This window comes from Mobula birostris, chromosome 7, assembly GCF_030028105.1.
Source record: "Mobula birostris isolate sMobBir1 chromosome 7, sMobBir1.hap1, whole genome shotgun sequence".
Lineage (NCBI taxonomy): Eukaryota > Metazoa > Chordata > Chondrichthyes > Myliobatiformes > Myliobatidae > Mobula > Mobula birostris.
This window is the reverse complement of record NC_092376.1, coordinates 41,728,383-41,755,433: the sequence shown is the minus strand read 5'-3', so window position 1 is coordinate 41,755,433 and position 27,051 is coordinate 41,728,383. Positions and strand designations below refer to the sequence as shown.

Sequence of the window (27,051 nt, the reverse complement as noted above, 5' to 3'; positions counted from 1 at the left end):
ATTCAGGCACCAAGCAACCAGCCAATGTGTCTGTTGTGTGAAAAGGTTTTTTTTCCAAATGAGCAATGAACCAATCCAGGCTCCTTGAACACTTGAAGAGAATTCAATCTTGTAAAACAAGCAAGAACTTGACTTGATTTCAGTCACTTCGTGAAAACTTTCAGAAACAGAAATCACTTGAAAACATGCTTGCCAGCACTTCACAACAAAACACTGTCAGTTTGAGTTCTTCATACAAAATTTCATTGCTAAATCTGGAAAACCCCGTATAATTGGAGAAGAACAGATTCTACAAGCAGCAAGGAAGATTCTGAATATGGTTTTGCATGTCACTAGACCCAATAATTAAAGTGATTCTACTCAGTGACAACTCTGTTCAAAGGTGGATAGATGAAATGTCCGAGGATGTGGATGACATGTTGTGCAATGCACTCAGGACAACAGAATTTGCTCTGCAATTGGATAAGTCAACTTTGCCGGGCAACAAATCTTTGCTTCTTGGTTGTGTTTGCTTCATAAAATTTGAAAGCATGGTTTAAGAGCTGTTATCTGCAAGAGGACTAGAAACAAATAGAAAGGGGAAGTCAATACTTCAGGTTATTTTTCAAGAAGGACATTCCACTCATCAACATTCTTGCTTGTGTAACAAATGAGGTACCATCAATGACAGTGCACCACCGTGGGTTTTTTAATTATTTGAAAAAAGCTGTACCTAACATATTTGTCATTCACTGTGTACTTCACAGGCAGCATCTTGTCACAAAAAAACTTGTGATCAGCTGCACAAATCATTAAATATTGTTATTACAGCAGTAAATAAAATCGTCCCATGCTCTTAGTTCTCAGCTATTTCAAGAGCTTTGTATTGAGAACAATGGACAGCTTGAATACTTCCTATTACACACAGAAAGCAGATGGTTCTCAAAACAAAACTGCCTGAGATACTTTTATGTGCTTTTAGAAACTGATATACTTCTTTGAAGACTTGAATGTTTCATTCAGTCATTCGGCATAGCATTGGTTATTAGTCAGAATTATTCACAGTTTAATGAAATTGATCTTCAATTGAAAGGAGGTAATATAAATCTTATTAAGGTCAAATTAGTCATTACCACATTTCTGTCCAAGTTAACCCTATTAGGTGCAACACTGCCTGTCACGACCTTTTCGAATTTCCGAACCTTTTTGAGTAGGAAGAGAAAGAAAGAATACCAGATGTTGATTTTCAAGTATACTTTGCCTACCTGGGTGAGCTGCATAAAGACAAGTCATAGAGATTTCAGGATCTTCTCTGGATCCAAATTCCGGATTGGGTAATAAATCCATTTCTGAACACTTGTAATGAGGAATTAACAGTAAGGATGGAGGAAGATCTGATCTCGCTACAAAATGACTAAGCTGAAGCCAAGGTTCTAAAAACTCATATCAAGACTTTTGGTTGTAGAAATAAATCTCGAACTTTCTACAGGGGCACAATTGAGAGCATGCTGACTGGCTGCATCATTGGCTGGTATGGGAACTATAGCTCCCTTATTCGCAGGACTCTGCAGAAGGTGGTGCAGACAGCTCAGCGCATCTGTAGTTGTGAACTTCCCATGATCCAGGACATTTACAAGGGCCCGTAGGATCACTGGGGACCCAAACCATCCCAACCATGATCTATTCCAGCTGCTACCATCTGGGAAGTGGTACTGCAGCATAAAAGCCAGGACCAACAGGCTCTGGGACAGCTTCTTCCACCAGGCCAGACTGATGAACTCTCTGACTTGAGTGTACTCTATATTACATTGACTGTTCTATTTATTATAAATTACTATGGATGCACATTGCACATTTAGATGGAGACATAACGTAAACGTTTTTACTCCTCATGAATGTGAAGGATGTAAGAAATAAAGTCAATTCAATTCAATGCTCTGCGGAAAAAGGTCAAGATGTTCTTTATTCCTTTCCAACATCATATGTCGTGGAGCGTGGTTTCAGTGCAGTTGCCCAACTTCATTAAAATCAATGAAACAGACTGTAAATCACTAAACGTGAGTAACTGAGTCTTCTGAGTTACATTCAGCCTGATGTTGAGAAGCTGATATCACTGCACAAAGCCCATCCATCTCATTGAAAGGGGAAAAAGCAATGAGGTAGTGAATAGTTGGACTACTAATGTATGCTCTAAAATTGTTGGTGGAAATTGTTTTTGCTGTAATTAAAGTAATAATTTTATTTATAGCTTTAAATAGATTGAATATTTTTTGCAATTATTTGTCATTACTTTGAATTAGCTGTTTCCATTTTCTTTCACTGTACATCACAAATTAAAATTCTTTATAACACTCACAACACACTGGAGGAACTCAGCAGGTCGGGCAGCATCCGTGGAAAAGATCGGTCGACGTTTCGAGCCGGAACCCTTCGTCAGGACTGGCTCGAAATGTCAACCGATCTTTTCCATGGATGCTGCCCGACCTGCTGAGTTCCTCCAGCGTGTTGTGAGTGTTGCTTTGACCCCAGCATCTGCAGATTATTTTGTGTTTAAAATTCTTTATAGTTTTTTATGCAATGGCCAGAAGGGAGAGAGGGGTGCTAGGGATGTAGACAAAGAACCAAGGGGCTAGTACCTAAAAAGGACTGAGAAGCATTGCTTTAGACCCTCAACTGCCTACTATTTACATTAATAACCTGTGGGAATGAAATGTAAGGTTTTTAAGTTTGTCAATGAGATAAAAATAGATGGAAGAGCAGGTTGTGATTATGACATTGTGATTCTGCTATAGAATTATAGATAGATTGACCGGTTGGACAAAGCTCAAGGACCCTATGAAAGTAACTAGCTTCAAACAGCTCCTCATAGACAACCTAATGACCCCAAAACAAGCTACATAGTGCCTATTGGTTCAGCCTGGCCCAAAGTCTACATAACTAACATCTGTAAAGAGACTCGTGCATTCAGCATCAAAAGTACTACGAATGGTTTGATGAAAATGACCTAAAGATTCAGGAGCCAGTTGATCACCCATCAAGGCATTTTTGGATTGGATACTCTATCCCATCTTAAAAGGGAAAAAAAAAAACATTTCTACTGGCACCTGAAGACTGAAGTTCCTATCTAGGAAAGGGTGTTGCTTCCTTTGGCTTGGTTCTCTAGTTTCAGAAAAAAAGGTTGACCTAATTCAGGACAGTTACACTCTATACAACAAATATAAATAATTATTACCTAAATGACTAAAAGAGAACTCACATCTTGAGTACCTTCTTCATGTCCTGAGGAAGGGTCTCGGCCCGAAACATCGACTGTCTATTCATTTCCACAGATTCTGCCAGTCCTGCTGAGTTCTTCCAACATTTTATGTGTGCTGCTTTGGATTTCTAGCATCTGCAGAATTTCTCCTGTTCATACTCATACCTTGTTATTCAGAACAGCACATGATGGTTGCTTCCATAACTTACGGGCCTTGGAACTGCTTAGCACCAGCTAAATTGGGAATGGATAGTCAAGCAATGTAAGTGTTGCGTGTGTGGCTCTCCACTGTAGTTTTCTATTGCACATCACCTGATGCAACAGCGTCTACCATGGATAGCCATACGAACAGAAAGGCCTTCTCTCTGCTGTTTCTGAAAATGTAGACCTAGTGGGTGAACTGAAGAAGAGATCCTAAATAACAGGCACTTTAGAAAGAAATGAGAGAGGTGCTGGCAAAGAAAGGTGAGCATAGGTCAAGGTAAAAACAAACAGGTGCTTGAAACAATCAGTAAGTCTGGCAGCATCCGTGGCAAAAGAAAAAGAATTAATGTTTCAGGTCAAAGAACCTTTGCCAGAATGGGCACAGAGACTTGAAAATGGTTTCATTTGCAGAGAAGGTGGCAGGTAGAGATTGATAGGCTGAAGGGAATATCTATGTTAGAGGTGAGACCAGGACAGAAGATTAGCTGTTTAGGTGGCAAGGTGAACTTGCTGAGGTCTGCTAGTGGAATTCCTGATGGAGACTTTTTGTGAAGGGAGGATGAGATGGCTTTTTCTACTGATAAACAACTAACTTAAAATCTGACTGATGTTACATGCAAGAAAATTCAGATATTGACAGATCATATATTATAGATATATAGATTTTGCCACAACAGCTGCCTGTCGCAATGAATTCCACAGATTCACCACCCACGAGCTGAAGAAATGCCCTTCTCATCTCTGTTCTAGATGTAAATTTGACATTCAGTCCTGGTTAATCACAAAAGAAGAGATTTCAGTTACTCCTGACGAAGGGTCTCGGCCTGAAACGTCGACTGTACCCTCTTCCTATAGATACTACCTGGCCTGCTGCGTTCACCAGCATTTTTTGTGCGTGTTGCTTGAATTTCCAGCATCTGCAGATTTCCTCGTATTTGGGTTCCTATGGAGTGCTGTTTGAACACATTTGTTCTCTTTTTCATGTCTGCCTGAGGGAAGATGAATCTCAGGGTTGTATACTGCAAACATACTGTGATAATAAGTGTGCTTTAACTTTAAGCTCGACCTATGGATATATTTAAAGCAGAGGTTGATAGGTTCTTGATTAGTATGGGTGTCAAGGGTTACAGGGAGAAATCAGGAAAATGGAGAGAAAAAGTAAATCTGCCATAATGGAATGGTGGAGCAGACTCGATGGGGCAAATGGAATTCTATTCCTATGCCTTACGTATGGAATTTGGTACAGGACATAATTTGGACAGTAGTATTTTGAATGTAAAATAGAAATCAGGTTGTCAATTGTACATCATGTCATATCCATTGAGGCAGATTACAAGCAGAAATGGATAAAACCTTGATCACTATTAGGTCTGACATCTTAGGCCAAACTTTTCTATAAAAATAGCAAAAATAACACTGAATCACTGAATGTGATTGATAACGCACAGACTGGACAACTTGTGCAAAATAACAGATGCCTTATAAATATTGAATCAACATAAATCACTAACAGAAGCAGAAGGTGCTGGAAGCGCTCAGTATATCGAGCAGCGTCCGCGGGGAGAAAACCCGAGTTGATATGACAAGGTCCCTTCATCAGACCTAGCAAAGTGAGAAAATAAATGTTTTAAGTTCAGGTGGGTGGTGAGGGCGAAGAGAACAGAAGCAATATAATAAAATAAAGGACAACATTGTCTGGTTAACAATTACTCAAAAAATGATTACTTAAATATAGCTGTGAGAGAGAAAAAACTTAATGATCTGATTCCTATCACAGACATTCACTGTTTTCTACACCCTTCCTCCTCACCAAAATAAAGTGCTTTCTCGCTTTAAGTTAAATTTACCAGAAAATCCTGAATGTTTTCCACTACTTTGTGATAACATCATCACATGCTTAACCTTCATGCGATTCCCAGAAAGTCCTTGTATTTACAAAATAATTTCATTAAATTTGCCTTAGGAAGTCAACTCTAGTTATTTATAAAATGGTGACCCTTTTAACATAATAACTTCTCATGATGTAAAATGGTTACCCTTTTAACATTGTAATAACTTTTCACGATTGGCAATCAACCTTCCTCACTAAAAACAATCAGTTTTATTATCCACAAAGGTAGAAATATTTTTGTCAGGTCATCTAATAATTGAAGGACATCCTGACGAAGGGTCTCGGCCGAAACGTCGACTGTACCTCTTCCTAAAGATGCTGCCTGGCCTGCTGCGTTCACCAGCGACTTTTATATATCCTTCTCTGAATTGCCCTTTAAATATCCGTCGAAATTCCTCTTAAACGTGGTAATTGTATCTGATTTCACCACCTCCTCTGGCAGTACACTCCACTCTGTAAAACAAAACTAGCTCCCCCTCCATTTCCATTTAAACTCCTCTTGCTCTCACCTTAAACCTACCAAAGGAAAGAAAGTTTAATTCTCTGCTATTTATATGACTTCAATAATATGTACTTTCTATCAGGTCACCTCTCACCATCCTTCGCCGAGAGAAAACAAGTCCAGCTTTATCCAGTTTCTTCCCCCAACTGCACTCTCTCCAGCACAATCATATCTTTCCTATATATTATACTGCCCGACCTGTGAAGGCAAGCATGCCTTCTTCACTATTTTATTGACCACGCTGCCACATAAACTTAAAACAAAATAAATAAATGGTTGAACCATGGAATAAAATAGATATTACATTTGTTCAAAAATCCAAAATAATTCCCACTGTATTTAAAATTTAAAACATTATTCCTTCAATTTGGGAGAAGACAAACTAACAAAATACAAACGCATTTCAAATATGTCTGCGTGCTTACATAATTTATTATGGCTCCTAATCACAGAATAAGATATTTTTATATCAATGTGAGCCAGCCCAGTAGTTTACTTCAAAACTTACTTCCAAATGTCAAACAGATGTCCACTGCTAGAAAGTGTGCAAATCATAAAAATAGAAAGTCAAAGTCCAAAAAAGTTGAGTCTAAGCTCGTCATACAGAAAATCAAAATACCAGGAGCAAATGGGCAAATTAACACTTCTGGGAAAAATATATAAATTTACATTAATTATATTAAAATAGCATTAATAAAAATGGGGACATAATACAAATGTTACTCAAAGGCAAAATGTTACATATTTATTATTGTTCCAGGTATAAATTAATTGTTAATAATGCACAGAAAATATATTTGATCTGTGTGTTCAGTATACAAAGCAATATGGTGATCGGCAGAAATAATTGCGTGGAAATTAGATTTCATTCTTTTTTTGTTGCGCTCATAATCAATTATATCCTCAGCAAAAAGTCAAACCTGCCTCATCCTTGCTGCAAAGCGGATGAATTCTCCCCGTGGCTGTTACATAAAAGGTGAGGGGAAAGATGCAGAGGTGATCACAGTGATCTCCCATGTGTCTAAACATTCGTGTGCGGATCTTGATCACATCTCACACTAAAACTGACCTCACGCAACCACGAAGGCAAGATGACTGAGGGCCCGGAAATCACCAGCCTTGTTGTTGAATAGAAAAACTGTAAATAGTGATACTGAACTCTGAAATCGGAGGCTAACAAAACTGCACGACATTAATGTCAGCATGGAGATGGTTTAATAGACATTTCGTACTAATCTCAGAATGGTACTTTCCTACTTTTTTTTTGTTTGGGTTCAGCTAAGGTTGTAAGTTGCACCCCCGCAGAAAACAAGGTACTACTCCTTCTGTCCTAAGGTACGCGACTGGCAGTAGGAAAATGTCAACCATGCTAACGTGAAGTACACATCATAAGACCCTGGCCAATGTCATGATGGGAGTGATTTCATCTAAAAAGGATTGCTTGCACTGTCTACGTTTTATGCTTGGTTTGAGACTGAGAACGGGGCTAACGGGTTTTCTAGACTAGATGCTTCCGAATCCACGCCGATATATGCAGACGTAATAAAGGCTAACATTAAAACAGTTGCTACACCCATTCCAGAAGATTGGAGCTAAGGGGCTTTCTTCACATGCCATTAAATCAACCCTGACTAGGAAGCATACATTGCGTGGTACTTTAAATCTGTACCCGCTTCTTAGTCAAATCCACTGTCTGCGGAAAAGAAACATTTCACCCACCGGAATACATCCACAATAAAACAACAAAAAAGTGTGCTAGGAGGAGGGGGTGCGCATGAAATACAGGACTCTTCGCTTCCCCTCTCGCACCGATCCCCTCTCCCGGGTTCTGCTGTCAAGAGCCAACCAACAGCAAAATAAACATCAGGGAACCTTTTTAAAAATAAACGATTTACCTTCTGTTAATGTAAATTGCGTCAGCGGACGATATACTTCAAATTATTGCACAAAATCATGCAAGGAGCTAAATATTTCAATAAGATTGAACAGTTACAGTCGAGAACTTCGATTCGACCCTTAAGATTTGCACAAAATTACCAGTCAGGCTAACTTGCTTGGCTGAGGCGCCCCCCCCCGCTGTAAATTGACAGGAGAGTTGTCCAATTGAAGCCCGGGGAATCTCGTCGTCCTGCCCACTGGCTGGGGATGAAAACATTAAATCATAGAGTGGGCGGGTACAGGGTCTGCCCGCCTCCTGCAGCAAGTTAGGGTGAACTTGGCCCGCGGAATATTTCCGTCTTCACACGTCGCCTGAATGAATGGGAGAGGGCGATTGAGGGCCGAGGATGGGAGGGAGGGGGGGTTATTTCCCGAATAAACTGTAGTTCACTTCAGAACATTCCCACTGAAAATGTTGTACTTGAGAACGAGCAGCATTTGAATGTCGGCGCGAGCGGAGCGCTTCATTTGAGGTCAGGCAAGCGAGGCGTGCCGCCCTGGTGTATTGTGGAGAGAGGCGGGGAAACGCCGGGCTTCAGCGGTCCTTGCGCTCGCCCAGTGCCGAAAGTGTCGGGCGCCCTGGGCCCGAATCAGTCAAGGGGGTTAGACCTGACGCGGGTTTGTCATGGAGAAAGATGGCGAGCTGGAGAGGTAAACATGAGTGACTACGAAGCGCCTTCAGCCCTTCCATTGGGAACCATGTTAGTGCGGGCAGCGGCGTCCTCGTCGGCGCAAGGCCCGTTCCTCCCCTGTTTACTTTGTCAACCATTATTTTCCAAAGTGATTAAAAGATTACATGCTTTGTATTTCCCCTGGTTACAGGCCGCCTCACGCTCGGCTTGTTCCGATTTGTGTCTGCTTGTATGTATGCCTCACTACCAGTCCAGGGTGGTGTGAAGTGTTCCCTTTTATGGCGATTTTCCCACTCACAAAGAGATCATGGCCTCAGCGATGAACTGTCCACTGCCCTTAACCTTAAGGCTAGAAATATCCGGCAGACCCACAGCATCTGTGGGGAGAGGAGGAGTTAATGATTCAATCGATGATCTTTCAGTAGAGTGATCTACCTAGCATTTGCGATCATTTGTTTTTGTTCAAATTAAATGCCAGTTGAATTAAGGAAAATTAAATACTTCAGAAACTTATGCTATGATGACATGTTACACCACGATGTATCATCACAGTAGAATATGCCATGTGTACATGATGTTTTAATTGCAACCCATGCTGTTTGATAATAATGCCATTATTTGTAGCCTAAATACGTGAAAGTTTGTGCCCATTTCATCCAATATACTTTGAAAACCTTCAATGTAGTAGTATCTATCAATATTGCAATAGCTCTGGCCAAAGTATCTTTTCTGTCTCTTTTTCTCCCCTCCCCCACTCTTACATCAGTGTGATTGCGACAAATGTATTTGCTCTGTCTACTTTTTAAATTTTGGATCAATCATTCTTCTTCAGTGTTAATCTTTTTGGGTCTTATGCTGATATGGGTGCTGTTCAGTCAAAGCTGGAAAAAGCATCCGTGATTTCAAGTGTCGTCTCATTGTCCCTAAACTGTCAACATATTTGTCTAACATCGGGTACATTTGTAGAAGATTCCTCCAACTAACTATGTCATATTTTATTTTTCCATAATTACAATACCCTTGAGTTTGGTTTCGTTTTCAAATTATGATATTGCTCGCTCAATTCCTTTGCTGGTGTTCAGAAAGTTATGGGGTTGAAGTATACTGATTCTGATCTCCATACCCTTGGCGTTTCTGAATACAAGGAGCCAAATATGCCTGACCCACTGAACCTGAGAAGTTTCTCATGAGGTAGAGCTGGTTCCAGGCAGAGAGCAGACAAAGTGGAGAAAGGTGAAGCTCAAAAGTCAAATCAAAAATGAAATCAAATTGGCTATAATATTATTAAATGACAGAGCAGACCCTAAGAACCAGATGCCTCATCCTACTTCCATTCCTTATGTTTTAATTTATCTGGTACTGAAAAAAGTCAATGGATCCATACAATGTAAGCATTAATGTCCCACAAGTTTTCAATTACAGCCTGTGAGAAATCTTTTGGTGCAGGTTCCAGGGATACTTTCTGCTTGATAGCTGTTAGTCCTAGTAGTTACTCAAAGGCAACTGAATGCTTCATTAAATAAAGTCTTGTTTTATTTTGGCAAAATATCTGCTTACGGTAACAGTTGCCTTAGGTGCTTATGTAGAGCAAACACATTGCAAGGTTGGTGGTGATAGCTAAAGCAAATGAATCACTTCAGATCTCAAATTTGATCTACAAATGTTCTCTTCAATTGGTACTGCAAGTTTTCAAATCCTGTCTTATCTGTGAGAAAGACAGCATGTTATGGTGATTCTGAAAATAATTTTCTCTCATGCAAAATCTGTGTAGGTGGAATTACCAGCATCTGCAGACTTTCTCTTGTCAGTGTAGGTGGAATTCAATTTTGTCTAAGGTGATTTCTGTATGTTTGATTCTTTGATAATTTTTTTTACCATAATTAATAACTATCCTAATTATTGTTGCATAAATTAGGGACATTATTATAGACAAAGTTCCAAATAAGCTAAGGTAATCTTCAGAGGAGTTAAATTTTCATAAACCCTAATGTTCCACTGTTGGACTCTTTAAACATCTAAAGCAACATCCACTATAATTCATATTTCCCTTGTACCCTACTCCCACAAAAAGTGCCCCATTTTACAAGGCCCTGACATAGAGCAAATCTGCATAAGGTATTTTAATTTTAACCAGTCCTTGGAAATTAATCACATATAAAATATGTTTTATCTCCCCCCAATGCTGCAAAGGATGAGTTTGGTCTTCGAACATTCTTTTTAGTTAGACCATTCTGCAGCATGTCTCTTGTAGAATACATTATCAAAAATATTCTTGACCACAATCAATTAGTCTGAGGTCTGTTTGAAATGTCATCAGTGTCTTTCAGGGAATTAAGGCTGTGAGGTCTGGTGGATGTCTGTCCTGAATGCTTCAAAATTCAGAACTCTGAGCTGTATGGGTAATTCCTAGAGATGAAGACAGATATCAGCTGCTGTTGGGAAATGGTTAATACAGTGAAAGCTGTTCTCTGGTATGCCCGAAACTCATTGGCATTCCAGAGTAGGTTGTTCACAAGCAAGTGTTGCAAACTGTCATGCTCAAAAGTGTAGGTCTGTGCGAGAGAATTACTCAAGTTGAAGTTGCATGTAGTCGCTGCAAGGACTGTATGAAGAAAGGCTAATGCACATCATTTAGCTAACATATATATAGTAAAACTCTATGATCTATTTCATTTGAGATTGGAAGAGTATGATGTTAATGTTGCCAATGTTAAGAAACAGGAATGACATGATGTGTTCTGAAAATGTTGACTTGGCTGTTATCTATTAGCTATTTTAATGAAAAAGCACCCTTGAAATATTCAAAAAATTAAATATGATAACTACCTTTATTATCTATTGCCCAGCCATACTTGATAATGGAGACTATTAATTTTCAAATTGATAGCTGAGGAGTTCTATGTTCAGATTATAGCATTGCATTTGCAAAGTAATAAAGGTACCGTGAAAATCCCGCATTCAGCTGCATTGGGCTTGCTGGATGGAGTTATAATTAACAAATTGTATGCTGAACTTCCATCTTCTATCAGTAAAACAATTTTTGGTTTAAAATAGGAAAGCTGTGGAAGAACTTCTTACAGAAGCAAAACGTGGAAAAGCCAGGGCTGAAACAATGGGACCCATGGGCTGGTAAGGATATATTTAAAATTAAACATTAACATTATTCAAATGTTATTGTACAATACTTTCAGAATGAACTATGCCAGTGAAATATGCAAAAGACATTAATACTAATTTGACATGTTGGTATGTGCCAATTCTAATATCATTGATATAACTTTTAAGATTTGCATAGACTCTAAATTATAATATTACTTGATTTTATAGTGAAAAATCAGTGGCATCATTATTCCCATTTCTAGGTGCAAGATGTTCCAATGATGACACCGTTGGTAAAGGATGATAAATGTGTTTGTTACACTAATAATTGGTATGTCACAAAAGGTAGGGCAAGCAATCAACATTTCTGGAGAGTCTTGTATGGTCACCGTAAACTCATCAGTGATCTGTGACATTGAAGGACCTTGATTAAGCCCAAGATGAAAGAAAAGGAATGCTAGAAGCAAATACAAATTTGCAGGAGGGCTAGTGCAGTATTGTATGGAGACCTTTACTAGACTGTGGTAAAGTCAAGGTGGTGAAAGAGGTATAAAGCACAACACACAAATAACTATTCAACACTTTGATCAAGAATTTACATCTCCTATTAGTGCCACTGCTACTGAAGCGACCCTGCTATTAAAACATCTGCTGAAGTAAAGTCTTTTGCCTTCTCTGCAAATTTGAAGTGTTTCTTTGCCTACCATGCTGTCATGCTGATAGTCATTCCATTGCTTTTATTCACATGTTGTTATATTTTGGGAACTCCATAAATTAATCAAAAGGAAAACACAGGGAGACATGGATAAATGCTTACTTTGTTTTTACTTTTTAGCAAGACGTGCGCAAGTGACGTGGTGATATGATGACATGTACCACTCACGTACTGTCACATATAACCCATAATGAATTATTTCAGCAAGTAAAGAGTGCTTAATCAAACAATATATTTACAATATTGCTGAAATATTACTGAAATAGTAAATACACAACACACCTCCTTGCTTAGCTATAAATTCCAACTCAAAATTGAATGTATCCAGATATATATGGATACATTCTATGTGTATGTACATATATACATACATATAATACTTTGTAATACAAATGCTATATAGATATCTAGAGTAAATTTTAGTCCCAGTCAGGAGTAAAGATTTAATTGCTGTGGAGGATTTCTTACTCTTGTGTGTTAACACCTTTCCTGATAAGAGGAGTCAATCTAGCAGTATGGTAGGTTCCAGGTGTCTTGGGCGTGAAGTGTGTGAAGTTATCATAACTAGAGAGACGGTTCTTGAGAAACTGAAAGGTCTGAAGGTAGATGTCACCCTCACTAGATGGTGTACACCCCAGAGTTCTGAACGAGGTGGCTGAAGAGATTGTGGTGGCATTAGTAATGATCTTTCAAGAATCACTAGATTCTGGAATAGTTCCAGACACTAGAAAATTGCAAATTGCAAATGTCACTCCAGTCTTAAAGAAAGTACAGAGGCAGAAGAAAGGAAATTATAGGCCAGTTAGTCTAACCTCAGTGGTTGGGAAGATGTTGGAGTCGATTGTTAGGATGAGGTCTCAGGGTACTTGGAGATACATGATAAAATAGGCCATAGTCAACATGGTTTCCTCAAGGGAAAATCTTGCCTGTCAAATCTGTTGGAATTCTTTGAAGAAGTAACAAGCAGGATAGACAAAGGGGAATCGGTTGATGTTGTGGTTCTTGGATTTTCAGAAGGCCTTTGATAAGGTGCCACACATGAGACTGCTTAACAAGCTACAAGCCCATGGTATTACAGGAAAGATTCTAGCATGGATAAAGCAGTGGTGGATTGGCAGGAAGCAAAGGGTGGGAATAAAGGGAACCTTTTCTGACTGGCTGCCAGTGACTAGTGGTGTTGTTTCTTGGGGGTCTGTTTTAGGACTGATTCTTTGTAAGTTATATGTCAATGATTTTATGGCTTTATTGCAAAGTTTGCAGAGGATACGAAGATAGGTGGAGGGGCAGATAGTTTTGAGGAATTAGAGAGGCTACAGAAGGACTTCAATGGATTAGGAGTGTGGACAAAGAAATAGTAGATGGAATACAGTGTTGGGAAGTGTATGGTCATGCACTTTGGTAGAGGAAATGAAAGGCTTGACTAATTTTTAAATGGAGAGAAAATACAAAATACTGAGACACAAGAGGACTTTGGAGACCTTGTGCAGGATTCCCTAATGGTTAATTTGCAGATTGAGTTGTGGTGAGGAAGGCAAATGCGATATTAGCATTCAGTTCAAGAGGACTAGAATACAAAAGCAAGGATGTAATGTTGAAACTTTACAAAGCACTGGTGAGGCCTCACTTGGAGTATTATGAGCAGGTTTGGGCCCCTTATCTTAGAAAGGATCTGCTGAAACTGGAGAAGGTTCACAAAAATGATTCCAGGATTGAGTGGCTTGTCATATGAAGAGGCTTTAGCCTGTATTCACTAGAATTCAGAAGAATGAGGGGTAACCTAATTGAAACCTATCGAATGGTGAAAGGCCTTGATAGAGTGGATGTGAAAAGGATGTTTCCTATGTTGGGAGAGTCTAATACCAGAGGGCACAGCCTCAGAATAGAGGGGCGTTCTTTTAGAACAGAGATGAGGAGGAATTTCTTTAGCCAGAGTGGTGAATCTGTGGAATTCTTTGCCACAGGCAGCTGTGGAGGTCAAGTCTTTATGAATATTTAAGGCATAGGTTGATCGATTGTTGATTGATCAGGAGATAAAGGGATATGGGGGGAAGGCAGGAGATTGGGGCTGAGAGGAAAATTGGATTAGGCATGGTGAAATGGCAGAGCAGACTCGATGGGCCAAATGGCCTAATTCTGCTCTTTTCACATTCAAGCGCAATGCAGTTTGTTGTTTGTTGTATTTCACTGTTAAGGATGTCATTCCCATTGGAATTATCTTTTCTACAGTATAAGTTTTCAAGAATCTTTCAAGAATCAAAAGATTCTGCCATGGAAAATTGCAAATGTCACTCTACTCTTCAAGAAGCGAGGAGGCAGAAGAAAGGAAATTATAGGACATTTAATCTGACTACAGTGGTTGTGAAGATATTGGAATCGATTGTTAAGGATGTGGTTTTGGGGTACTTGGAGGCACATGATAAAACAGGCCAAAGTCAGCATGGTTTCCATAGGGGGAAATCTTGTCAGACAAATCTGTTGGAATTCTTTGAAGAAATAAAAAGTAGGATAGATAAAAGAGAAAAGAGGGATATCGTGTACTTGGATTTTTATAAGACCTTTGACAAGGTGTTGAACATGAGGCTGCTAAACAAGATAAGAGCCCAAGGTATTAAAGGAAAGATAGAACATTGGACTATTGGCAGGAGGCAAAGAGTGGGAATAAAGGGATCCTTTTCAGATTGGCTGCTGGTGTTTCACAGAGGTCTGTGTTGGGACCACTTCTTTATACGTTGTATGTCAATGATTTGGATGATGAAATTGATGGCTTTGTGGCCAGCTTTTCGGATGATACAAGGATATGTGGAGGGCAGGTAGTGTTGAGGAAGCAGAGAGGCTGCAGAAGAACTTAGACAGGTTAGGAGAATGGGCAAAAAGCAGGCAGATGAAATAGAGTGTCAACAAGTGTATGGTCACGCTCCTTAGGGGAAGGAATGAAGGCGTAGACTTATTTTTTAAATAAGGAGAAAATTCAATAAGCCGAGATGCAAAGGGATTTGGGAGTCCTTGTCCAGGCTTTCTTAAAGGTTAATTTGGAGGTAGAATCAGTGGTGAGGAAGGTGAATGCAATCTTGCCGTTCATTTCAAGAGGACTAAAATATGAAAGCAAAGATGTATTGTTGAGGCTGTATTCGGCACTGCTGAGACCTCACTTGGAGTACTGTGAGCAGTTTTGGGCCCCTTACTTAAGAAAGGATGTGCTGTCATTGGAGAGGGTTCAGAGGAGGTTCACAAGAATGATTCTTGGGAATGAACGAGTTACCATATGAGCAGCGATTGAACACTCTGGGCCTGTAATCGCTAGAATTTAGAGGAATGAGTGGTTCTCATTGAAACCTATCAAATGTTGAAAGCCTTAGATAGTGTGGATGTGAAGAGGTCCACACTAAAGGATTCCTTTGGTTTTGAAGTCTAGGACCAGAGGGCACGGCCTCAAAATAGAGGGACGTCCATTTAGAGCAGGGATAAGGAGGAATTTCTTTAGCCAGAAGGTAATGAATCTGTGGAATTCATTGCCACGGGTAGCTGTGTTGGCCTGGTCACTGGGTGCACTTAAGGCAGAGGTTGATAGTTTCTTGATAAATTGGGGCATGAATGGTTATGGGGAGAAGGCAGAAGAGTGGGTTTGAGATGGAAATGGATCAGCCATGTTGAAATGGTGCAGCAGAATCTATGGGGCAAATAGCCTAATTCGGCTCCTATATCTTATGGTCTTATGAGTTCTTAATTATGAGGCTTCAATTTGAATGGATATCTGCCATTCAAACTCATTTTCTGGAATCACTGAAACAGCTAAGCCAATGTCCAATACCATTTTAATTAATTTGCCGTTTATTTCTGGTGTAAGCCATTATGCTTGTTTCTGCAACACACACAAAATGCTGGTGGAACGCAGCAGGTCAGGCAGCATCCTTTGGAAGAAGTACAGTTGATGTTTTGGGCCGAGACCCTTAGTCAGGACTAACTGAAAGAAGAGATAGCAGACTGGGAGACCGTTTCGCTGAACACCTATGCTTTGTCTGCCAGAGGAAGCAGGATCTCCCAGTGGCCACACATTTTAATTCCACGTCCCATTCCCATTCTGATATGTCTATCCATGGCTTCCTCTACTGTCAAGATGAAGCCACACTCAGGTTGGAGGAACAACACCTTATATTCCGTCTGGGTAGCTTTCAACCTGATGGCATGAACATTGATTTCTCTAACTTCTGTTAATGCCCCTCCTCCCCTTCTTACCCCATCCTTTCTTTATTTATTTATTCATTCATTCGTTATTTTTTCCCTTTTTTTCTCTCTCAATCCCTCTCACAATAACTCCTTGCCTGCTCTCCATCTTCCTCTGGTGCTCCCTTCCTCCTTTCTTTCTCCCTAGGCCTCCCATCCCATGATCCTCTCCCTTCTCCAGCCTTGTATCCCTTTTGCCAATCTACTTTCCAGCTCTTAGCTCCATCGCTTCCCCTCCTGTCTTCTCCTATCATTTCAGATCTCCCCCTCCCCCTCCCACTTTCAAATCTCTTACTATCTCTTCTTTCAGTTAGTCCTGATGAAGGGTCTTGGCCCGAAATGTCGACTGTACATCTTCCTATAGATGCTGCCTGGCCTGCTGTGTTCCACCAGCGTTTTGTGTGTGTTGCTTGAATTTCCAGCATCTGCAGGTTTCCTCATGTTTATGCTTGTTTCTGGTTAATTTCCATATTGTGAATCTCAAGGCTACTCAGTTCGGTGTCATTTTCATCATTATCATATACTTCATCAACAGCATACAGACTAGTGCTCTTTTTGAAACTGCAATTTGACTTTTTATCGTTACCTCTTCCCTGTGCAGTCCATTTATTTTTGTCTGCCTGACGTGCTCTTTGTATGTATCCTACTTTGTTGCATTTTCTGTATGTTTCACCTTTAGATTTGCATTGGTCCAGTGTATGTGAGCCCCTGCCACAACAGTAACACAGTTTTTGAGCTAAGTAGGCTTCTGTTTAGATATTGCAATTTTGTTCATGCTCACTTTCATTCCTGGCTGCAACTTAATCGCATCTCTGTCTCCTGTTTCTATTAATACAGCTTTTTTAACTGCTCTTTTAACTGTCAGTTGTGCTTCAGTTAGGAGCCATTTTTGAATGCTTTCTTGTAAGATTTCATAAATTAAACAATCTCAGTGCATTATTAAGCCCATTACCAAACTGCAATGCTCAGTCAGACAACTTCTTTAATTCAGCCACGTGCTGAATCACCTTCCCATTAATTCCGCCTATGAAACCTAAAATGTTCTGCAATCAACAATGGTTTTGGTTCTAAATGCTCCTGTGTTACTTTCACAAGATTTGCAAAGCTCATTTTAGTTGGTTTGGTTGGAGATTCTAAGCAAACTGTGTGCTCTTCCACCAAATGCATTCAGCAAAACCGGCATTTGTTTCACCAGGAAGCTCTCCGCTTCTTTTTGGATTCTAGACCTAACCAGTTCCCCTCTACCACCACTCTGCTCCGTCTAGCGGAATTAATCCTTACTCTCTTTAATTTCTCCTTTGGCTTCTCCCACTTCCTCCATACTAAAGATGTAGCCATGGGCACCCGTATGGGTCCCAGCTATGCCTGCCGTTTTGTTGGCTTTGTGGAACAATCCATGTTCCAAACATATACTGGTATCTATCCCCCACTTTTCCTTCGCTACATCGACGACTGCATTGGTGCTGCTTCCTGGACGCATGCTGAGGTCATTGACTTCATTAACTTTGCCTCCAACTTTCACCCTGCCCTCAAGTTTACCTGATCCATTTCCGACACCTCCCGCCCTGTTCTAGATCTTTCTGTCTCTATCTCTGGAGACAGCTTATCTACTGACGTCAACTATAAGCCTACAGACTCTCACAGCTATCTGGACTATTCCTCTTCTCACCCTGTCTCTTGCAAAAATGCCATCCCTTTCTCGCAAGTCCTCTGTCTCGGCTGCATCTGCTCTCAGGATGAGGCTTTTCATTCCAAGACAAAGGAGATGTCCTCCTTTTTTAAAGAAAGGGGCTTCCCTTTCTCCACCATCAACTCTCCTCTCAAACGCATCTCTCCCATTTCACGCACATCTGCTCTCACCCCATCCTCCTGCCACCCCGCTAGGAATAGGGTTCCCCATGTCCTCACCTACCACCCCACCAGCCTCCAGGTCCAACATATAATTCTCCGTAACTTCCGCCACCTCCAACGGGATCCCACCACTAAGCACATCTTTCCCTCCTGCCCCTCCCCTGCTTTCTGCAGGGATCGCTCCCTATGCAGCTCCCTTCTCCATTTGTCCCCCCACATCCCTCCCGGCACTTATCCTTGTAAGTGAAACAAGTGCTACACATGCCCTTACATTTCCTGCTTCACTAGCATTCAGGGCCCCAGACAGTCCTTCCAGGTGAGGTGACACTTCACCTGTGAGTCGGCTGGGGTGATATACTGCGTCCGGTGCTCCCAATGTGGCCTTCTATATATTAGCGAGACCCGATGCAGACTGGGAGACCGTTTCACTGAACACCTATGCTCCGTCCGCCAGAGAAAGCAGGATCTCCCAGTGGCCACACATTTTAATTCCACGTACCATTCCCATTCTGATATGTCTATCCACGGCCTCCTCTACTGTAAAGATGAAGCCACATTCAGGTTGGAGGAACAACACTTTATATTCCGTCTGGGTAGCCTCCAACCTGATGGCATGAACATTGACTTCTCTAACTTCTGTTAATGCCCCACCTCCCTCTCGTACCCCATCCGTTATTTATTTATTCATTATTACATTATATATAATACATATGTATATTCTTTTTCTCTCTCTCCTTTTTCACTATACTCCTTGCCCATCCTCTGGGCTTCCCCCCTTTCCCTTTCTTTCTCCCTAGCCCTCCTGTCCCATGATCCTCTCATATCCCTTTTGCCAATCAACTGTCCAGCTCTTGGCTCCATCCCTCCCCCTCTTGTCTTCTCCTATCATTTCGGATCTCCCCCTCCCCCTCCCACTTTCAAATCTCTTACTAGCTCTTCTTTCATTTAGCCCTAACAAAGGGTTTCGGCCCGAAACGTCGACTGTACCTCTTCCTAGAGATGCTGCCTGGCCTGCTGCGTTCACCAGCAACTTTTATGTGTGTTGCTTGAAATTCCAGCATCTGCAGATTTTCTTGTATTTGTTTCACATTGGCTATTTTATTTACTTCAAAATACAGCTCAATTCACTCAGTATGCATATTACTGTTGTGCCTTGTGCAGTCAAACACATCTATCCTTCTGTAGCCAGCCGTTTTTTTAAATTTATGATTATTACCACTCAGTACTCACTGTTTATGAACCCATGAGTTCATCCATTTTTTTGTCCTTGTTTTAAACTCAACTGTTGTTGTCCCTTTCTGAAGAAACACGTACTGCACTGCTATTTTTTAACTGGAACGCCTTGCTGTGCTACAACAGGTAGGTAGTCGTCTTGGGTTCGTTTAAAACCTCCTCGTCGCTACTGTTAGGTTTTGTAACGCCAAATCATAAAATTCATTGAAAGCAAAGAGACAGGAACCCGGGAGAATGTGTCTTAGTTTCATTTTTACTTTAGTGAGACACACACATATGACGTGACGGTGTGATAACGTATGCTGTTCACCAACTATTACAGTGCCTTGATAAAGTATTCAGCCCCCACATCTTTTTTCACATTTTACTGTTTCATTTTCCAAATTTAAAACGTATTGAAGTAGGATTTCTGAGCTAATCTACAAAATATTGTCCATCATGTCAAATCAAAAGAAAAACTTCAAAACCTGTAGAAACCTAAATTGTGAGGCTGAAAAAGTATTCATCATTTTGTAATTACTGTGCTAACTTTCCTCAGGTGCAATATACTGTATTACCTTACTCAATTTGTTGATGTAGAAAATTGGAGGATCATCTGTTTTCATTGAATTCTTCAGAACAAATACTCCTTGACTCTGTAAGATGCAACAGTATGGTAGATTTTCAACAGAGCAAACCAAAATGAGGACGAAAGGGCATTCAAGACAAGACGGGGAAATGACAATAGAGAAGCACTTACCTGGGGAAGGGTACAAGACCATCTCTAAGTCACTGAATATACCTCAGAGCTCAGTACAGTCCATTGTGAAACCATAGCCACACCGCCTAGGTTAAGCCGCCTCTCTAAACTTAGTAGGAGCCGAGAGTCTACTGAGACGCCAACAGTCACTGAATGAGCTGCAGAAGTCAGCGACTGCAACTGGAGAAGAAGCTTGTGGCTCCACAATCTCGTAAGGCCTTGCACAAAACGGATATTTATGGAAGAGTGGCAAGAAAGAAGCCATGTCTAAAAAAAAACAAGTCCTTGCCTGTGAAGACTTTGCAAAGCGTCTCTTAGAAGATACTGTAAAGATGTGGAAGAAGGTCTTGTGCTCGGATGAGACTAAAATGGAACATTTTGGCCTCACCACTGATGCCCGACTTAAATTTAATACCGTGCATTAGCCAGGTAACACCATCCCTTTTGTAAAGTATGGAGGAGATACCTTCATGCTATGAGGATGCTTTTCAGCAGCAGGGACTGGAAATCTGGTCTGGATTGATGGAAAGATGAATGCTGCTAAATACAGAGAAATCCTGGATAAAAACCTGCTAGCCTCTGCCAAAAAGTTTAAACTGGTGAGGAAGTTCATCTTTCAGCAGGACAATGAGCCAAAGTACACTGCCTGAGCAACCATGGAGTAGCTACAAATGAAGAAAATTGATGTCCTTGAGTGATCCAGTCAGAGTCCTGACCTTAACATGATCAAACGTCTCTAGCAAGTCCTAAAGATTGCTTTCCACTGCTGCTCCCAACTAACCTGACACAGCTTGAGCAATTTTGCAAGGAGGAAAGGGCACATCTTGCTCCACCACATTGTGCAAAGCTTGTAGAGAATGTGAGAGGTGGTTCAACTAGGTACTGAGCAAAGGGAGTGAATATTTTTGAACAGCTGACATTTTTCAGTTTTTATATTTTTAGCTTTTCATACTTTACAATTTTCTGTTTTTTTGGGCTCTGCTATGAAACGAGGAATACAAATAAAAGTTCTCAGTTAAATTGATCAATATCCCTGGTTGTAGTACTAATTTATGTGAACAAATGGTTGGAGGCAGAATACTTTTAATATAACATGTAATGAAATATTTAAACAAACAAAGAATACTTAATCAAACAATCTATGTACGATATTACTGAAATATTAAATACACAACAGATCATCTGCAGATTTCTAAAATATTAATTTAGTAAATTTATCCACAATTGAGCACCTTGGATATATTTGGATCCATTTCCATGTTCCCGTGAAGGCGCATTCAATGTACAATAGTTTCCAAACTTACTTAATTCATCCTTATTTATTCTCTTGAAGTGGAGATAAGTTGATATCCTACAATTTATCTGATTGCATAATTCATTTTTATTTGAGAAGGTCCAGTCTTAAATATGCTAATTTAAAAGACTACATCAAGAATCTTCCTGTGTACTGTTTTAGACTGGAGGGTATTTTTGTATTTGACGAATAGTTAATTAGTTTATTAAACAACAAATTATTTGAAAACTATTAAGATATATGAAAAACATATGACACAAAATTTAACTGACCAAATAAAAGGATATAAATCTTTAATGTGATTAGATGGGAAAAAATATCAACATGATCCTCTAGATTGTTTCTCATTCTACTTTTGGGAAAGGTGCAATTACAAGTCCATTATTACAATTAAATTGTAAGTTCTTAAATGAAAGAATTATTGTCGGCATAATAATATTAAAAATTCAATCAAATCTCTCAAAAGTCCTCATGTCTTTTTCTTGCACAAATCAATTGTTAATAATGTCTGTCACTTTAATGTGGAGAGCTATTCTGTCTGGGGTTCAGAAATGTAATTAATTAATACTTTGTGACTTCTTTACTTGGCATGTTAATATTTGGATTGTAACCTCACCGCTAAATATTCAAGCTTACTAATTTCCAAATGCCAAAATTTACATTTCAGAAGGATTATACTTGATTAGTTTTATTTTGTTTCATATTGAAGCGCTGGTCTTCAAATGGTTGCTGTATTAATAACCATAGATAGACCACTACAAAAACCAAATGATTAAAATATTTTGACAGTTTAAAAGGATTGTGCATCTTTTCCTATTCTATTGAATAGAAGGAAGCATAGGTATTTAAATATTTAATATGGATTTAGAAATCAAAAGCCTTTATAACCAAACTGAAATATTTATAAAAATACAGTAAATAAGGATGTATTGCCTTTTCATTTTGGTTCTTACAAATTCTCCTAGAAATGGCTGTCTTGAAATAGAAAAGATTTTAAGCATACCTTCCATGAGCTGCCCTTTACAGTTTTTACTTCACCATCTATGTCATACATTGCGCAAAATGATGGTCGTAATGCCACCATTCCTGGCCTTTCTGGTGTTCACATGGCTACCTAATGTCTTGAACACTGAATTCAGAAATCTTCGACACATGCATATCCCTTCACTTTAGTTTAGTAAGTTCTTTCAGTTCCATGGCCTATATTCAAAAAATCTGGAAATATCTGTGTCTCATTTCCCTCTGTTTTAAAATCTATTACTTTCTTAAACCATTATTCTTTTTGAAACTTGCATCTAACAAGCAGTTTTCCAACTTATTTTTCTCACTTCCTGCTTGCTGGGCTGGAAAGTTGGGCCACTTACCAGCCAATATAATGTGGCATTTAGACATGTACATAAACATGGCTCTGACAGCATTTATTCCACTGAAGTTATAATTTTTCAGATGGAAATTTGGTCCAACATTCAGCAGGACATTAAGTTGTAATGATAGCATACAAAAACTACAAAGGATGCAAGTACCTTAAGGAATACTAAATGGAGTGCGGTGTGAAAAAATGTGAAAATACCTATTTTGACAGGAAAAGTAAATGTTGACGATTTGCAGAGTTTTGAAATGCAGAGGGTATCCTCGGGCATGATTCATAAAAATTCAGTATGTGGGCGCAGTGAGTAATTAAGAGGTCTAACAAATATTGTTTATTGCTTGGTGGTTTGAATACTAAAGAATGCTGTTATCTGGGGCAAGGACACATCTGTCATACTGCTTACAATATTGATATTATTTATGAAAGATTGGTAAGTCTATTAGAAGCAATTTAGAGAAAATTTATTTGACTGATACTTGGAATGAGACAGATACCTTATGGAAGAAGGTTGGATAAACTTGTCTTGTTATTCCCTGCTGTTGAGTACCTGGGGCACCGGGGGAGGTGATGGGCAGGTAGGGAGATAAGGTGAGAGAGGAAAACAGGAATGGGGAATGATGAGGGGGTTGGCTGCTCTCCTTCACCATTCCACATTCCTGTTTCCCCTCTCTCACCTTATCTTCCTTCCCTCATCTATCATCACCTCCCTCTGGTGCTCCTCCCCCTTTTCTTTTTCCCATGGTCTTATGTCCTCCCCTATCAGATTCCCCTTCTCCAGCCCTTTATCTCTGTCACCAATCTACTTCCCATCTCTTTACTTCACCCCTTCCCCTTTCCCGGTTTCACCTATCACCTGCCTCCTTGTACTACTTCCCCCCCCCGCCCCACTTCCTTACTGTGACTTCTCCCATTCCTGTCCAGTCCTAATAAGACCGTAAAACCATAAGACACAGGAGCAGGAATAGACCATTTGGTCCGTTGAGTCTGCTCCGCCATTCAATCATAGCTGATCATTTTTTCTCCTCCTGAAGGGACTCGGCCTGAAATGTTGACTGATGATTCCTTTCTGTAGATGCTGCCTGACCTGAGGAGTTCCTCCAGCATTTTATGTGTGTTGCTTATAAAAAAGGCTTTGTGATTATTTGTATATTTAAAGCTGACATCATCAGTATTGGCAAACTCCATACAATTCAAAGAGATCAGCACAGCATTGGTTTAGCTAGAAAGAAATTGTGCTCCATGAGAGTTCAGTAGGACCACCAAAGCAACTTTCAACCAGTGCCTTTTGTTTATATCTATGAATCTGTTTAAAATCTTTGATGATATAAAAGGTGATATACAAGTGTAAACTGGTATATGGATTGTAACCTCCTGCTCACAGATAATTATTTGTAAGAATTGAAACCCTCCAACTAAATTTATGCAATACTTTACTTTAAATTTTCTGAAGTAGAAACCCAAATGGGCCACCATTAAATTGCTTGTTTAATTCTAAAGGGATTTTATTATTTCTTTCATTATAACTAGTGAAATATAGAGCATACATTATATTTTGTTTTAACAGGATGAAGTGTCCTCTTCCGGGAGCTAACAAACGTTTTCTGATCAACACTCTTAAGAATACCATGCCATCTCGAAAGTCAACATATGATCCCAGACAGGGAGAGGAGGTTAAAGATCCCAATCTAAATGAGAATGCACGAAGAAGAAAAGATAAGCCTCATAAAAACAGTTTCCAGCCCTATAAACATGGATCAAAAACAAGAATGAAATCCAACAGGACTCCATCTCCAAGGGAAAATGACTCAAAAAGAAATGCCAAGAAATACAAGAGTACAAAGGATTATTGAAAATTGTGTACATCAGATGAGTGACAAAAACATTAGAACAGAAAAGTGCACTCAAATTATTAGAAGCACTTGCTTAAAAATAATTGGACTTTATCCTAGAACAAGAACAACTGGAATTGTCTTTATGGGGAGCTTTTAGCATACACACTGTAACATCCATATAATACCATGTGACTATTCCATGTTCTACATAATTGTGTCAATGGTAAACAATGTCACTCAAAGTGCTGGTAGTATAGTAATTGACAAATACCAGAGTGCTCAATTGCTCTTTCATAAGTAATAGTTGAATATAGAAGATGATGCAATAAAATACAGAAACATAAAGAACTCATTGCCATCCAGAAATATGGTGCAGTGCTTACTGAATATAAAGATAACTAGTTATTTTTTTGACAATTGTGGATATGTTTTGGCTTTTGTGTTCTCTATTAAATGACTTAACTTGGAGAAAATCATTCTGTCAATCCACACCAGATAGTTTCAGAAATTATATGCAATTTTCTTACTACTTATTTTCAAAGAAAGGAACATGGTGTGACCTGATTAGTGTTGAAGTAAAACATTGAAGTCATTGAATGGCTTTTGATGGTTTGTTATGGTTTATATTTTGTTGCAAAAATGGATAAGCATAACCTTTGTTAGATTGGTTTGTTTAATGTATAGATCCTGATTATACTAAAACTTAATTAAATATTTACAAAAATCAATATTTATTCATGTGGACAAGCTATTTTTTCGAACTGAAAATCTGTTCTTAGAGATGTGATGTCTCAAATATATGATCTATATTAAGTGTCAGCAGTTAGGGTATACAGAACTTCAGAAAAAAAATGTCCTCTATTTCTTCCCCACTCCAAATTAACCACTAGCAGTATGCATTGTGGAAACATTTAACAGCATAAATTTTTATCAGAATGTTAATGAATGGTTACACCAGAACTTCCTGCTGAGTGGTAATATTACCCAAAGTAATGTTGTGAAGCATATGTGCAACTTTAATAAAGCAGACTTTTTATTACTCTGTTGTATGAAAAACCTTACAGACGTAATAGCCAAAGGGTATGCAGACTTTTCACAATTCAGCATATTATAGAGGGAGTATAAGATCTGCACTATAAGTTGCACAAAAAATAGTAGGCCACCCATTTTAATTCCACTTCCCATTCCCATCCCCATTCGGACCTGTCAGTCCATGGCCTCCTCTACTGTCATGATGAAGTCACACTCAGGTTGGAGGAGCAACACGTATTCTATCTGGGTAGCCTCCAAGCTGATGGCATGAACATCGATTTCTTGAACTTCTGGTAACGCCATCCCCTCCTCTTCTCCATTCCTCATTTCAATTCCCCTCTCTCACCTTACCTGCCCTTCACCTCCTTCTGGTGCTCCTCCCTCTTCTTTCTTCCATGGTCTTCTGTCCTCACCTATCAGATTTCCCCTTCCCTAGCCTTGTATCTCTTTCACCAATCAACTTCCAAGCTCTTTACTCTCTCCAGCACCCCACCCCCCAGCTTCAACTATTCTCTTTTCCATAGATGCTGCCTGGCATGCTGAGTTCTTCCAGCATGCTTGGATTTCCAGCATCTGCAGATTTTGCTGGTGAACGCAGCAGGCCAGGCAGCATCCATAGTAAGAGGTACAGTTGACGTCTCGGACCGAAATGTGGACTGTACTTCTTCCTGGAGATGCTGCCTGGCCTGCTGCATTCACCAGCATTTTTTGTGTGTGTTGCTTGAATTTCCAGCATCTGTAGATTTCCTCGTATTTGCAGATTTTCTCTTGTTTAGGAAATATAGGATGGATGTTTTAGCTACATGTTGATAGAGTCTATTTCATCTTGTTGCCAAAAGAGTTGAGATGTTTTGAGCCTCAATCTCATTAACTTGCTTTAGGCAACGATGCAGAGGTGAATGGGAAATAATAACATAAGAAATAGGAGCAGGAGTAGGCCATATGGCTGTGAACTCAGCTCCACCAACCTGCCTTTTCCACCAAAACCCTTTATTCTCCTGTAATACAAAAACCTATTTAAGCCTTTCTTAAATATATTTACATAGAAAACCTACAGCACAATACAGTCCTTTGGCCCACAATGCTGTGCTGAACATGTACTTATTTTAGAAAGTACTTAGGTAAGCTCCATGTACCTATCCAGGAGTCTCTTAAAGACACTACCATATCTGCCTCCACCACTGTCGTCAGCAGCCCATTCCACGTCCTCACCACGCTCAGTGTAAAAAAAACTTGCCCCTGACATTTCCACCTTAGTGCCTCT

General features: G+C 39.7%; 2 protein-coding genes across 3 annotated transcripts in view; one reads left to right on the top strand and one right to left on the bottom strand.

Moving 5' to 3' along the window:
- Nucleotides 1–7,845, bottom strand: part of lnx2a (ligand of numb-protein X 2a) — a 105,149-nt gene extending 97,304 nt beyond the window's left edge. For both annotated transcript variants that reach the window (XM_072262978.1, XM_072262979.1), the window contains exon 1: nucleotides 7,728–7,845. The gene's annotated coding sequence lies outside the window, so the exon portion shown is untranslated. The remainder of the gene's footprint in view (nucleotides 1–7,727) is intronic.
- Nucleotides 7,846–8,135: 290 nt separating this feature from the next.
- Nucleotides 8,136–25,742, top strand: LOC140200718 (protein POLR1D). The gene is made up of 3 exons (XM_072264298.1): nucleotides 8,136–8,421; nucleotides 11,457–11,531; nucleotides 24,488–25,742. The coding sequence occupies exons 1-3, from the start codon at nucleotides 8,396–8,398 to the stop codon at nucleotides 24,771–24,773; spliced, it is 387 nt and encodes a 128-aa protein (XP_072120399.1). The 5' UTR covers nucleotides 8,136–8,395; the 3' UTR covers nucleotides 24,774–25,742.
- The last annotated feature ends 1,309 nt before the right edge of the window (nucleotides 25,743–27,051 follow it).